Below are 15,403 nucleotides of genomic sequence, written 5' to 3' on the forward strand. Positions count from 1 at the left end.
TTCTTGCAATGTAAGTCAAGACTCAGCTCAAGCTCTACTATCTACATAAAACCTTCTTCAATGAGGTCAAGTCTCCAAGTTTCCTCTTTTCAGAACTTCAATTGTTGTTATGGTCAATAACCTACAAACTGGTATTCATCAACAGTCTTGAATCATCAAATTATTTTACATCATTTCACTTTAGTCATATCCTCAATTATATTCTAAGCTCTTTGATAATAGGGACATGCCATTCTTTTCTTTCCATGGAATTCCCAGTATTGTTGCTGGGACATAAAAATGACTGCATAAAGTTCGATATATTGGACAGTCTTTTGGGAAGAGAGTTACAGGCTACCCTAACTTACCAGCCTGATGTTGTCTTCTGGGCGGAGTAATATGAACATTGCTTGGAGATGCTGTTGGAGATCACCTGGTGAAATTTACAAAACAAAAAAAATAATTATTCTCCATTGCAATGTCAACATAGAGCAGTGGTTCTCAACCTGTGGGTGGCGACCCCTTTGGGGGTCGAACGACCCTTTCACAGGGGTCGCCTAAGACCATCGGAAAACACATATATAATTACATATTGTTTTTGTGATTAATCACTATGCTTTAATTATGTTCAATTTGTAATAATGAAATTAGGGGTCACCACAACATGAGGAACTGTATTAAAGGGTTGCAGCATTAGGAAGGTTGAGAACCACTGACATAGAGGATTCCTTCTATTCTAATGACGTGTGAAAGTTTTGGTTCACTGAAGGACTACAATTATGTCCACTTTTAGTCTATACTACAGTAACACTTGTTTGTGTTTGTCCTATGGAAGGGATACTTGAAACCCATCTCCATTTTGTACTTTGGTGGATGTTGATGAGAGTGGGGGTGTGAAATCTGTTGGGCAAAGGCAGTACTGGCTGTGCTTTCAGGCCCACAAGAAGGTACCAATGAAGGAATCTTGCCATTCTTATTTCTTTAACTATAATCTTCAGTTGCACTTAATTTAAGAAGATGTTCAGATTTCCCCCTAGAATAACATCAACAGTTTAAAATTATTTCCACATTAGTGGCTGACATTAAAATAAAAGTACTTACTAAATACAGCAGATCCCAAGGGATATATATCTACTGAACATATTAAACGTTTTAAAATGGCAACCATTACTTGAATCCTCACTTGTTCTTATATATTCTATAAAACAAAGTTGAAATTTCTTTGTATTAAACCATTATAGATTTCCTCATATTCTCTATTCTATACTAGGAAATCTGAGGCTTTAGATCTTAGGAGATAATCAGATAATGTACTATCATAAACGAATACAATCAGAGAAGAAACACCTTCATTCCTGCCCATCCAGGTCCACCTCTTCCTTAAGTCTAAAGTGACAAGAAAGTGTTTGAATATTTTAAATGAAGCCCAGATAAGAAATTCTAACTAGTGTAAGAAACATGCATAAGAAAGTACAATTAGACATAATAAGCCCTTGATCTGCTCTCAATTCTGCCATCATCTTTCAGTCACTGTGAGGTCAGCCAAGGGAGCTCCAGCTTATGTGAAGGTCTTGTTTTGTAAGCTGTGTTTACACCCACACTGCCTCATCTGTTCTGGTCTGGATTACAAATCAAGCCCATTCAGTTTGTGTTCAATCTGCTTTTCTTTTTAGTATGGGGAAAGCTAAGTGAACAAGGTCAAGTAGAAACCTGGGTGGCAGTTGAGTGTGGAAGTTGACGAAAGAAAAAGGCCAACCAGGGCCAGGAACTTTGAAAGCCGGCAACCCCACTTACTATTACATGCCACAGAGCAATCTGCCTAACATTTCAGTCAAACAAGCTGGATTTAAACCAGTATTTTGTCTTCTCTTTACTGTCAGTGATAAATATCTACACCAAACAGAAATACAAAGCTTAGCTGGGTCTACTTCCTCTGTGCATTTAAGTTTTGGGGGGAAGTGTCCCCCCACCCCCTCTGGTAATTTAAAGCTAATTTTTCAAAAGAGTTTTTTTCCCTTACTCTTTTAAAAATTTTCCATGCTGGAGAATTGTGGTAGGAGAATAATACTGTCCAATGAGATAAATTATAATTCTGAGCCGCTACATTTATAACTAGATGAAGGTTCAAATAAGAAGTAGGACAGTCACTAAAATAGCTGAGATTATCTGGACTGGAGCTAAACTCAACTACTAGCTCATGGGATCCAGTATTTCTGGCTTTCACCTCTGACCTACACACTCAAGGTTTACAGTTTTCTTTGTTCTCTTTCTGGTAATTCCAATATATTTCACTCCTTGAGGTAACACATCCAAGTGGCACATTTATAACAATAAGTGATCACTCTTTGAATAGCTTTGATCAGGATTTTTCAATTGCTGTCCTCAGGTTGACTTTCATTCCTCCCCTCCCCACCCAATGACACAAACAAGGCTTGCTGTCAGAGAGGCATACGCTGGCTATCTTCCCAAACCTAGAGACATCCTATACCTAAAGACCATTTTCCCTTCTTCCTTACCTTTATCAGAACAATTGCACCTGACTTTAGAGAAATCCAACATATGGAAATATAAATGCATATAATTACTATTAGCAGGTGTGATACTGTGATTTATAAAAAATATATATTTGGTCTTCATCCTGTTCCTGGCACAGAGCTCCAAAAACCCTTGGAATTTCTGAAGTTGAGGAGAGCAAGCATGGTGTCTTTTGTTATGTTAATGACACAACTTTTGGAAAGTACTTAAGGATGGTTGCCAGGGGACTGGGAAGGGAGAAAAAGCTTGAGAGGGGAGGGGATGGAGGTTGGCTAGATCACCATTGGACAATAATTTAAATCAATTATGCCTATGTAATAAAGCCTCCACAAAAGCCCAAAGGAGTGGGTTCAGAGAGCTTCCATGTTGGTGAACACATGGAGGTTTGGGGTGAATGGCACATTAAAGAGGGCTTAGAAACGCTGTACCCATTCCCAGGTACCTTGTTCTATGCACCTCTTCGGCCTGGCTATTCCTGAGTTATATCCTTTTATAATAAGTTTCTCTGAGTTATGTGAGCTGCTCTGGCAAAAAAACTGAATGCAAGAAGAGATCATTGGAAACTCCAATCCAGAGACAACCTGGACTTATGATTGACATCTGAAATGGGGAGCAAGAAGTTTTGGACAACTGGGCTGGGATCTGATGCTGTCTGACAGTGTCAGAATTCAGTTGATTTGTAAAACACCCCTCTGGTGTCCTAGAATTGCTTGGATGTGTGTAGGAAAAAACCTCAAATTGGAATAGGAAGCAGAATATTAGCAGGTTATTCAAAATCAGATTCTTATATTCATTTCTAGGTAAACTTTATTTCATGACTTCTTGTTTCTATAAAAGTCCTCTGAGTTAAATTCCCAGTCTTTTTAGTGCAAACACAATCAAGAAGTACACTCTAGTACTTAAGAACTGGTGTTTTTCAATGTGATTTAGTAACTTGCTATCACAACAGTGACACTGAGCTTATTTATCTCAGTATATATTCTATTCTATTCTAATCTATTCTATTCTATTCTATTCTATTCTATTCTATTCTATTCTATTCTATTCTATCTATCATCTATCTGTTTATCTATGAATCAACCATATCATTTTCCATATAACATCAACAGAGAGTAGACAGGAAAAAGAAATGTGATCTTTGGTTAGTTGAAATGATTTTGCATAGGATTCAAGGTAACATCTGAACATCTTTTAATTATCAAAACCTTAATTGAGAAGTCACATAGACTTTATTAGAGTATTTTTGTACCTCGTTATTTTTCCAACAAATATTTATTGAACATCTATGAAATTTATAAGGCATTCTGCTAAGTGTCAGGAAAATGGTCTGAGAGGTAAAGAAAGATGATTATAGCACAGTGCAATGCTCTCTTTCACTACCGCAGAACTGTTGGAGAAATGGGGATGAGGAAGCCAACCTTTTAGAACAAAAGAATCAAAGAAACCAAGAAAGGAACGGATTATGTTGAGCTTTACCTGCATGCTTGTTGCGTCTGTGGCTGATTCTTGGAGTGGATGAGCCATTTCCCCGTGGTAGAAAAAGGGCAGCACCTTTGACAGTTAGAAAGCTCTCGCTGATGCTACCAAAAAGAAAAAAAAATCATAGACTAAGATGGAGTCCCACTTTGGAATTATTTTCTCTTCCCTATTCCAAAGTCCCAACTTCATGGTATGAAGTAAAAATAAAATCAAAAGAGACCATGGTTACTCACACAGTCCTGTCTAGACAATTTTTACGAAACAGACTTAATATATTCCATATACATTACATGGTAGCAGTTAAGAGTGAAGACTCTGGAAACATAAAAAGGGTAAAGGTTCTGGAACCAGACTGCCTGGATTTGAATCCTGGCTCTGCTACTTCTTACCTGAGTGAATTTTTGGGGTCTAAATTCCATTATCCATAAAACTGAGAAAATACTAGTAAAATGAGGTTGTTGTGAGGAGTCAATAAGACTACAGATTCTTAAGAGTGGTGCCTTTAGTAAAGATTAGTCACTATTATTAGACCGATGGTTATCAATAATGGTGTTTCAATAGTGTTCTAATCAGATGTAAATGTTACAACACTTAGTTACTAGTAATAGATCCAACGTTTGTAAAACAAATTATGTTGAAAATACACACCACACTAAAGGGTTACTCAAAATTTTACTTTCACCAACTTGTATTCCCACATCCACTGAAAAGTAGTGCATAGGAAGTGTTTTTAACGCATGGAATTTGCCCTCTATGTTAACTGCATCCTTCATGTGAATGATAGCTCCACAGAAGTGAAGAATTACTCTTTAGGATAGAGGCTATTCAAAATATAATTGCTAGTGGATATCCAGAGAAAATGGAAAATACACCTAAATTATTTCATATCAACAGACTAAGCCTTTCAATGTTACCCACAGAATCCAAAAAGGATCAAACTTTTAAATCATGAATGGCAAAGTTTAGAAATGGAGGGTTCCAAGTTTGCTGGTAAGTATGTATGCTATTCAGGGTTAGTTAATATATTATAAATTATACTGCCTACTCAACATTTCCACTTGGAAAAGTAACTGTCATCTCAAACTTACATTGCCAAAACTAATCTCTTGAGGCCCTTGCTGATCCCTAGCCTCATCCACCCAAGTTGTCTGGGCCAAATACATAACAGTTATTGCTGGTTTCTTTTTTCCTACAACAATATATATGTAATCCATCAGAAAAACCTAGGAACTTTACTTTTAAATCATTCTTGAATCTGTCCACTTAACTCCATTAACACTCTAACAATGAATGGTCCATGGCACCATCATTTTTTACTTAGAATACTGTAAAAAAAAAACCCCAAACCCCATGTTCTCGTACATTTCAGCTTTAATTCATGGCAAAGCTTGTTACTTTTTTCTTTTTTTTTTTTGGTTAATTCTCACCTGAGGAAATTTTTTCCATTGATTTTTAGGGGGACTGGGGGAGGAGAAACATCAACGTGAGAGAGACACATTCATTGGCTGCCTCCCACATGAGCCCCAACTGGGGGCTTGGAATCAGACCTGCAACCCAGGCAACATGCTCTTGACCAGGAATCAAACCCAAGACCCTTCACTGATGCGGGCTGATGCTCTAACCACTAAACCCCAGCCAGGCCTAACCTTGTTTATTTTATCCTTCTCCTTGTACTTGAATTGAAACTAATCCCAGACATTATATCAACATAAAGCCTCTTAACTGGTCTGTCTGCAACCACCTCTGCACTGCTACTATCCACTTACCAAAGAGCAACCAGAGTGATTTAAAATATATAGATATGTGTGTGTGTGTGTGTGTGTGTGTGTGTATAAATAACAAAATATCATGTCCTTGCTCAACACCTTCCAATGACTTCCCTTTGTACTTAAAATAAAAGCAAAAGTCTTAGCTTGGACTTCAAGGCTCTGTAACATCCGGTAAGTTACTTCTCTGATCTTGTTCCATCTCCCCTTTTGTTTACTATGATCTAGTTGCACTGCCTTCTGCTGCTTCTATATTTCAGCCTCCTTCTCAGGGCTTTTGTGCTTTTTGTTTTCTACTTGAGACACATTTTTACTGGCCTGTCACTAAGTCATAGCTCCAGTATCATCATCTTCTCCCCCCACATCTCAATCATACTCTATCCTGTTTCTGTTTTGTTTCCTTCAGAATATTTATCATGGACTAAAATTATATTTGTTCACTTGTATACTTGATTGCAGTTATCTCCCTATAACGGAATATAAGCTCCATGAAGAGCAAGGATTTTATTTTGGTCTGCAACACTGGAAATAGTGCCAAGCACATACTAGGTGCTCAGTATTTGATGAATGAATTCATTAATTCCACGTCCCCCCCCCCCCCACTGTTATGTCTGTTACATCACTGCAGCAGGAATTGTAATTTAAAACAAAAATAGAAATTCTGTAATCTCACATAAACAAATTGTAAGACAAATCACATGATCATATCAATAGATGCAGAAAAAGCATTCAACAAAATCCAACACCCATTAAAAAAAATTTTTTTTTAAATTGATTTCAGAGAGGAAGGTAGGGGGAGGGAGAGAGATAGAAACATCAATGCCCGGGTTGGGGGCTTGATCCCCAGTAGGGGACAATGCAGGAGGTAGCCAATCAATGATTCTCTCTCATCATTGATGATTCTATCTCTTTCTCTCTCTCCCTTTCTCTCTGAAATCAATAAAAGTATATTAAAAAAAAAAACCCCACAATGGTATATTTCACAGATCTAGAACAAATACTCCAAAAATTCACATGGAACCAAAAAAGACCTCAGCAATCTTGAGAAAGAAGAACAAAGTTGGTAGGATCACAATAGCGGGTATCAAATTATATTACAAAGCCACTATTAATAAACAGCCTGGTAAAGGCACAAGAACAGGCATATAGATCAATGGAACAGAACAGAGAAATCAGAAATTGACTCAAGCCATTATGCTCAATTAATATTTGACAATGGAGGCAAGAGCATACAATGGAGTAAAGATAGTCTCTTCAAAAAATGGTGTTGGGAAAATAGGACAGGTACATGCAAAAAAATGAAACTAGTCCACCAACTTACACCATACATAAGAATAAACTCAACATGGATAAAAGACTTAAATGTAAGTTGTGAAATCATAAAAATCATAAAAGAAACCATAGGCAGCAAAATCTCAGACATCTCATGTAGCAGAATTTGCACTGATATATTGCCTAGAGTAAGAGAAACAAAGTAAAAAATAAACAAACAGGACTACATCAAAATAAAAAGCTTCTGCACAGCAAAAGAAACCAGCATCAAAATGACAAGGGAACCCACTATATGGGAGAACATATTTGCCTATGATACATCTGATGAGTTAATTTCCAAAATATATAAAGTACTCATACAACTCAACAAAAGGAAGACAAACAACCCAATTAAAAAATGGGCAGAGGACCTGAACAGACACTTCTCCAAACAGGACATACAAATGGCCAAGAGACATATGAAAAATGCTCAGTGTCACTAATTATCAGAGAGATGCAAAAATTAAAACGACAATGTGGTACCACCTCACACCTGCCAGAATGGCTACTATCAATAAATCAACAGGATGAGGATGTGGAGAAAAGGAACCCTAGTACATTGCTGGTGGGAATGCAGACTGGTGCAGCCATTATTGAAAACAGTGCGGAGTTTCCTCAAAAAATTAAAAATGGAAGTGCCATTTGACCCAGTGAGCTCACTTCTAGGAATATATTCTAAGAAGCCTGAAACACCAATCAGAAAGAATATATACATCCCTATGTTCACAGCAGCGTTATTTATAGTAGCTAAGATGGGGAAACAGCTCAAATGCTTATCAATAGATGAATGGATAAAAAACCTGTGGCACATTTACACAATGGGAATACTATGCAGCTGAAAGAAAGAAGGATCTCTTACCCTCTAAGATAGCATGGAGAGACCTGGAGAGTATTATGCTAAGTGAAACGAGTCACTTAAAGACAAGTATCACATGATCTCACTTATATGTGCATCTAATGAACAAAATAAACTGACAAACAAAATAGGTCCAAAGACACTGAAGCATGCAACAGATTGGTGTACTTCAGGGGGAAGGGGGGCGGGGAGGGTAGGAAGAGATTAACCCAACAACTTATATTCATACTAGTATATGCATAACCCATGTATACAGACTACAGTGCGATGAAGGCCTGGGTGGGAGTGGGGTAGAGGGAGTCAATGGGGTAAAAAAGGGGGACATCTGTAATACTTTCAACAATAAAGATAAATTTAAAATAATAATTGGTATAGCCGAAACCGGTTTGGCTCAGTGGATAGAGCGTCGGCTTGCGGACTGAAAGGTCCCAGGTTCGATTCCGGTCAAGGGCATGTACCTGGGTTGCAGGCACATCCCCAGTGGGAGATGTGCAGGAGGCAGCTGATCGATGTTCCTCTCTCATCGATGTTTCTAACTCTCTATCTCTCTCCCTTCCTCTCTGTAAAAAATCAATAAAATATATTAAAAAATAATAATAATTGGTATAGAACTAAATATTATGGCAGATTAATAAACTATAAAATGAAATTAAATCACCCTATAAAATTTTAGTTGTTGACTGAATTTCATCCTTTAATCAAGTGGCATGAAGCTGATAAACCTTTGAGATAACTTGCCAAATAGACTGGAACATGTCTTCTAAAAAACAAACATGAGTCCACTTATGTTTGCACGCTGGGTAGGAGGGGCTGCCTTTAAAATTTGCATGCTGGGTGGGAGGGGCTGCCTTTATTTTGCTTTGTTTTCATCTTTAAATAAAGCACTGTGCTCTTGTGGTCTATTGCACAAGTCTTGTCTCTTGTTACATTCTTGGTATGCACATGTTACCATGCTATGGGTCACTGTTTCACTCATATTACGGGAACAACCTAAAACAAAATGTCTGAGTGACAGGATGAGTGGGGTACACCACAGACAGGAAATGAAATTCATACTCTGCCAACACAGCAACTGTCTGCTTTACTAAATGAAAATATTTTAAAAATAAAGACTAAATAGTCACCAGGAAAAGTTATAGCTGCGGGCACTTCGGTTTCCTGTAAACAAAGTAGGCTCTACATCTACAAAAGAAGTAGATTTGTTGTGAGCTTAAAACAACCAAGCATACTTCAGTCACTCATTTTGTGAGACAAAGGTAGTTTCCCTTTGGCAAACACAGTTTAAGAACTAACTTCCTGGTTTTTGGAGTTCTGTAATATTGTTCTTAGATAAATCTGTTGCTTATGCTTTAAAACATTTTTAAGTGTATTCTCTAAAATGTATGTAGTGCTTTCATAAGGGGGAGGGTTGAGTGGGGGGATAAGCACCCTCACTTAACTCAACACTACTTTGAAAATTCCTGATTATAATAGAAAGACCAGAAGTTAAACTCCTACATAGTATAAGGGAAAAATGACTTTCTATTTACACACATCTCAATAAAAGGTTTTTCTGATACAACAAAATACACAGTAGATCTAGCTGCAGTACAGGCTTCCAGAGTCATGGCAGACACACTCTAGATCAGCGGTTCTCAACCTGTGGGTCGCGACCCCTTTGGGGGTCGCACGACCCTTTCACAGGGGTCGCCTAAGACCATCGGAAAACACATATATAATTACATATTGTTTTTGTGATTAATCACCATGCTTTAATTATGTTCAATTTGTAACAATGAAATTGGGGGTCACCACAACATGAGGAACTGTATTAAAGGGTCGCGGGATTAGGAAGGTTGAGAACCACTGCTCTAGATGGTACAATCAATGCTCTTTATTTTGTAGCCCCAGATTACGACTCCCCAGTTATCACAAAAGTGGCATACACTGTTGATCACAAGGAATGAAAATGTGGCTGATTACAAAAATCTCTTATCATCACTGAAAAATAGTTAAAGCTTTATAAATGCTATCAAAGATGTGATGGCAGCACAGTGTCATGGAAGTAAAAAAAATAAAATTTGCCACCACCAGAGTTTAGGTGGATCAAATTCAACTAGAAAAGTAAATGCTTTATTTGCATATGAAGGAAAAATTCAATCACATGTACTTCAGTGTAAGGTAAAAGCTTAGAATATCTTGCTAGAATAGCAAGAGATTAATTTTTGTAAATATAAGTCTCTCTGAAACAGTTGCCTGAAGATTCAATCAACATTCAGAGTTGGCCTCTAATTAAAAATTTAGAAAGGCAGGTGGAAACTTTTATACATTTTTTTTAATTGACCAGTTCTCTAGAGTGAGTCTGGCCCAGAAACAGGAATTCTCCTGTAAATTATATGAAGCCATCCATATGTGATTACAGATGTCTAAGTTAGATAAAAACCCAAAAGGACTTAAAATCCCTATATTAAGGAAAACACAAGATAAAATGAATACCACTACTCTCTCTTAATTTAAAGATGGAGAGTAATTAGCTGCTTGATAAGACAATGACACAGGGTCATACTTTCTCATCTTTATCCTATATAATAAAAGCCTAATATGCAAATTGACTGAACGGCAGAACAACCGGTCGCTATGACATGCACCGACCACCAGGGGGCAGATGCTCAATGCAGGAGCTGCCCCCTGGTGGTCAGTGCGCTCCCACAGGGGGAGTGCCACTCAGCCAGAAGCCAGACTCGCAGAGCAGCAAGCTGAGCAGTAAGGAGCAGCGAGCAGGCAGGCGGTAAGGAGCTAAGGGTCCCGGATGCAAGAGGGCACAGGCTGGGCTGAGGGACAACCCCCCTCCCCCCAAGTGCACAAATTTTGTGCACCGGGTCTCTAGTCAGAATATAATTGAAGAACATCTATTTCTCTCTTGCCATAAGATCACTTGCTCAACGAGAAACTCATCCATAGCTGGATATATGAAATAAGTTAATAACAGCTAACATGACTATCTAGTTATGTATGACTATCTATGTTATGTCTATTGTATGCTAGACACTGAGCTAATAAGCACTTTACATTATTTCATTTAATCTTCACAACAATCCTATGAAGCAGGTACTATTTTTTTTTATCCCCAGCTTACACTGAAGAAATTGAGGGGCTCAGAGATCATAAGTTATTTGCCCAAGATCATATAGCTAGTAACCTTTAGAGCAAGGATTCAAACCAAGGTCTGACTTGAAAATTCACACTCTTAATCACTCTCTTCTATGCTGTTCTAGTTTCATGATATAGTTTTATGGAAGATAAAATACAATGTCTCCCTACAGAGCTTTTCAACAGAATTTAAAAGTAGAGTACAGGAAGGAGTGAGAGAAGAAAACTGAAATCCATCCAGATCTCAACTCTTGTCTCATTCCTTTTTTTGTTCCCTCTAACAGGGCGATGAACAGAAAGACTACACTGAGCGGAATGAAGAACATCTGGCTGAGAGATAAACCCAGATGGGTTAGACAGTAGAGAAAAGAACTGTAATTTCTGTTGGAAATGATAGTAGCATTTTAGTCTAAAAAATGGAGGAAATAGTACTCCGCTTTAAATAAATATAGGGAAGTACTCTGTGCTAATCCCTTCTGATCAGAATCACTTCCTAAAGCATGAAATTTGTTAACTGGCAGTTTCTTCTCAGGCCAAGTGTAGAGGAAAAAGGTCAATTAAGGGAAGAAAATACTTAACTATTCTGAGACTGGAATAATCTTTGAGGAATGTGGCCAGGGTGATCATCCATGACCAGGCAGGCCAAGGAAGCAAAACAAAGTAACAACACACCTGGTCAAACTGCTAAATGTCAGATGGATAGACATTCTTTTGTTTTACATACAACACCCAAGAAGAAATGGATTATTTATTAGAGGAAAATCAAGTTTCAGAAAGTAGATGTAATACTTTTGTTTCAACATTAAAATGAAGAAAGTAGATTTTTATGTTTACTTGAGTTTGTCTGGTATTTCTGCCTGAAGCCAAAATTGACAGGTAAATTATTATGTAATACTGATTGCATCCAATAGAATTGCACAAGGTAAATTGGTTGGCATTTATGAAAATTTCAAATACACATAATCAAAACTGTTATAGTTTGTTTTGAAGAATATTTATCTAGGGGAAACTTTCTAATTCATTTCACCCTCCTAACATTCTCTCTTTCCTGATAAACTTTCTCTGCTTATTTAGTTGTTTAATTTTCAGATTAAAGGCACTATGGAAGCGTCTGTCAATTCCATTAGGTGTTAAAGAGTTCATGTTCCCACTTAGTGTGACCATAACACATAAAAAAGGAATTTCATACTAAAAAGCTTCAAATATCAGATCAGAGACCAAAGGACTACAAAGCTATCAATACTAGCGCCTACTGAAAAAATTTGGCTAAGTCCAAAAAAAACAGGAAGGGAAAAATCATTGTGCCTTGATGTATGAAACATGGCTGCAAAAAGTCAAAAGTACACTACTAGATAATAAGGAATGTTTGATTCTGTAATCCTAAAGAAACTTAGATTACAGTGGGAGACAATTCAAACGCAAACGTTGTAGGTACTGTTATCTGTAATTAAACAATCCCCCATCTCCAAGATACCTGGCTATACATTCAAGTGACAATGTTAAAATGGCAATTGATACCTGGAACCCTCTCCCCCAGGGCATAAACTCCCAGACATGCCTATGAATCCAGGCAGAATTATTTGTTTCTTTACCAGCAGACAAGTCGAGGCTGGGGTGCATTAGTAGACCATGATTGGCAAAGTAGACAGGAGCTTAGGACTCCTGTTCTAGCTCATTAACTGTTACCACAGACCATTTTAGTTCCAGCTAATCTTCCACTTAAGCTGTTGCACAATGCCCAGCACAACTCCTCTCAGACGCAGCTATCTGTTTTTCCCCTTTCCGACGTCTCTACAATCTAAGGAAGAAAAAAAGGGTTGTTTGCTTAAGGCTGAAGGACAAATTCCATCAGGACTACTCTCTCTTGGTCTTTTCCTTATAAACCATAATGGGTGGTGGAAAAAACCCTGAAATTCTGTTTTGTTAGTTTAGAAATGTTCAGAAAGAAGCATAATCTAGGATCAATAATTTTTATCATTGGCCATATAACTCAACCTGCCAATTTCTACAGACTAGGACACATCTGAGTCGACACTGACTGCTTTTGGCTGTCCAGCAATAGATCTCTCTTTCCTAATCTTGTCCTAGTCTCTTTTTCGCAGTACCCCCCTGAATGTACATGGTTTTGATGGCTTCCAGTTTTGGAACTGCAAGGGGACCCGCAGGAAGCTGGCATATGGTTTAGGCCTGGCCAGTTGGAAACGCTCCTCTGAATCTTAGGCAAGTGACCCAAGAATTAGGGACAATAGGGGATGGTCACATTCACTGTGGGGAAAGTGGCAAGATATTGACCAGTCTGCCCTGCTCCCTGACTTTCCTTGAATGCTGTTGGTCCCTAGTTGTTCTCTAAACTTTAGACTCCCATCCATTAGGTGATTTTTGACATACTTCTAACAAATATTTTGCTTAAGATAGTTAAAATTCGCTGAAACCGGTTTGGCTCAGTGGATAGAGCGTCGGCCTGAGGACTGAAAGGTCCCAGGTTCGATTCCGGTCAAGGGCATGTACCTGGGTTGCGGGCACATCCCCAGTAGGAGATGTGCAGGAGGCAGCTGATCGATGTTTCTCTCTCATCGATGTTTCTAACTCTCTATCTCTCTCCCTTCCTCTCTGTAAAAAATCAATAAAATATATTAAAAAAAAAAGATAGTTAAAATTCATTTGTGAGCTTGCAATCGTGAATCTGATGTATCAACTGAAGTTCAGAGAATTTAATTCCTTGCGCCAAGTCACACAGCTTGTAGTGGAGTCTAAATTCAGCTCCGTGTCATCTGACACCAAGGCAGTACTTTAACCCTTTATCCTGAGCGAGCTGTTACTACAACATATAATTGCTAATGTAATAATCTGAAGTAACCAAGAGTTAAAAGCACATCTGGTCAGTTCATCTAAAGAGAACAAAGGCAGGATTTCACTGCAAAGCTTGGTGTGATGTTTGTTCTATTTTTCACAGCATCCTGAAAACGAAGTTTAGGTCTGAGGGGGGAAAGATTTAGGCATATTCCCATGAGGCAAATCCTCTCATGCTGTTCCCTAAAGTTGCTTCTTTTTTCGTTTCTTTAATAAGTTTGTTGGATATTAAACACTGCTTTTAAAAAATATCAAAAACTAGATGCCACAAACAAAAAGTTAGGAAGACTATGGGGCCTAGGGAGCAGGGCAAGAAAGCCTACAAGGAAAAAGAAGCAGATGCCTGCCCAGTCCTTGCTTCCTCTTCAGTCTTCTCTGAGCAACACTCTTTCCTTCTAGATGCTGCCTGGTCACACATCCACTTGACCTTCTTTCAGAGATTTAAAGTTTTTAGTTTTTGGTTTGGGTTTTCAAAGTACTACCAAATAATGAAAGAACTGGAGGGCCCTCAGGGAGGCTCTAGACCAGGGCTCCAACTGTAGCAGATGGGTCTAATTTAGCACGTTTCATGAGAACAGCAGAGGTATAAAATCATTTTCATTTCTGAATATCTTTGAGAAGAGCACACACACCTTCCTGATCCTCCTGGATTTGCACTGGGGCAGCTGGCCCCAAAACGTTTTTGAGTTTGAGTAAAGCTCAGAGTCCAGACTGTCTCATGACACCACTGCTACCTTCTAGTCTCTGTCCCTTTGCAGCTGCCCTAGCAAATCTCAGCCTTGTCCCCAGCAGCTATCTCAAAATTCCCCCTTCAGCCCCCTCAAGAAAAACAAAAACAAACAACCTCCCGCCCTGCAAAAAACCTAGGTGCCCATGAATGGACTTGGTCTCAGGCAACATCCCAACACAACTGACACCAGTCCTCCTGGTGAATGACAGCGGTGGGAGTCTTGTTTTCAAGAAGGTCCTCCTCCAGGGAGAGGAGAAACAGCCTCAGCCCAAAGGAACCTGTTTTACTTACAGGCTGAATTAACAAAGCTTCTCAGTCCCGCGGCCCTAAACTCTAGACTTAAATACTTTTCTTTCTAAAAGGTAAAACTTAAAATTTGTCTCGAGCAAAAAATAAACGACCTGAACAGTTCTTTCTGAGCATTTAAAATGCTGGATGCATTGATTACCAAGTGACCTGACCAACATTATTTGGCACCTAATTTAAAAGAGTTGGTGGGAATTAACTCATTTAATCGAACTGTGACCTCCTGGTTCTTAGGTCGACACTCAACCACTGAGGCACACTGGCAGGAACAGCAAAAGCAGCAGTTTTATTAACTCAAAAAAACTGCCCAGCATTTGAAAAGTAATTTCATTTGCATGGTTCAACAAATGTCTTTCCAGGTATTTGAAACACACCTGCAGAAGGAATGCAAGTTAGGCTTTTAAGCTCTTGGCCAAAATGTCAAACCCTGCTTTCAAAGCATTTCTCTCTTTTACCCTTACG

The 15,403-nt window shown here is 38.5% G+C and overlaps 1 protein-coding gene across 21 annotated transcripts in view; it reads right to left on the reverse strand.

Moving 5' to 3' along the window:
* The window catches only part of SSH2 (slingshot protein phosphatase 2), a 225,269-nt gene that overhangs the window by 58,876 nt on the left and 150,990 nt on the right, over positions 1-15,403 (reverse strand). For all 21 annotated transcript variants that reach the window (XM_036340834.1, XM_036340851.1, XM_036340850.1 and 18 more), the window contains 2 exons: positions 3,991-4,094; positions 348-412 (listed from right to left, as the gene is read on the reverse strand). In XM_036340834.1, the coding sequence (XP_036196727.1) occupies positions 348-412; positions 3,991-4,094 (169 nt within the window). The remainder of the gene's footprint in view (positions 1-347; positions 413-3,990; positions 4,095-15,403) is intronic.

The sequence above is a fragment of the Myotis myotis genome, unplaced genomic scaffold, assembly GCF_014108235.1.
Source record: "Myotis myotis isolate mMyoMyo1 unplaced genomic scaffold, mMyoMyo1.p scaffold_m19_p_17, whole genome shotgun sequence".
In the NCBI taxonomy this organism is placed as follows: domain Eukaryota; kingdom Metazoa; phylum Chordata; class Mammalia; order Chiroptera; family Vespertilionidae; genus Myotis; species Myotis myotis.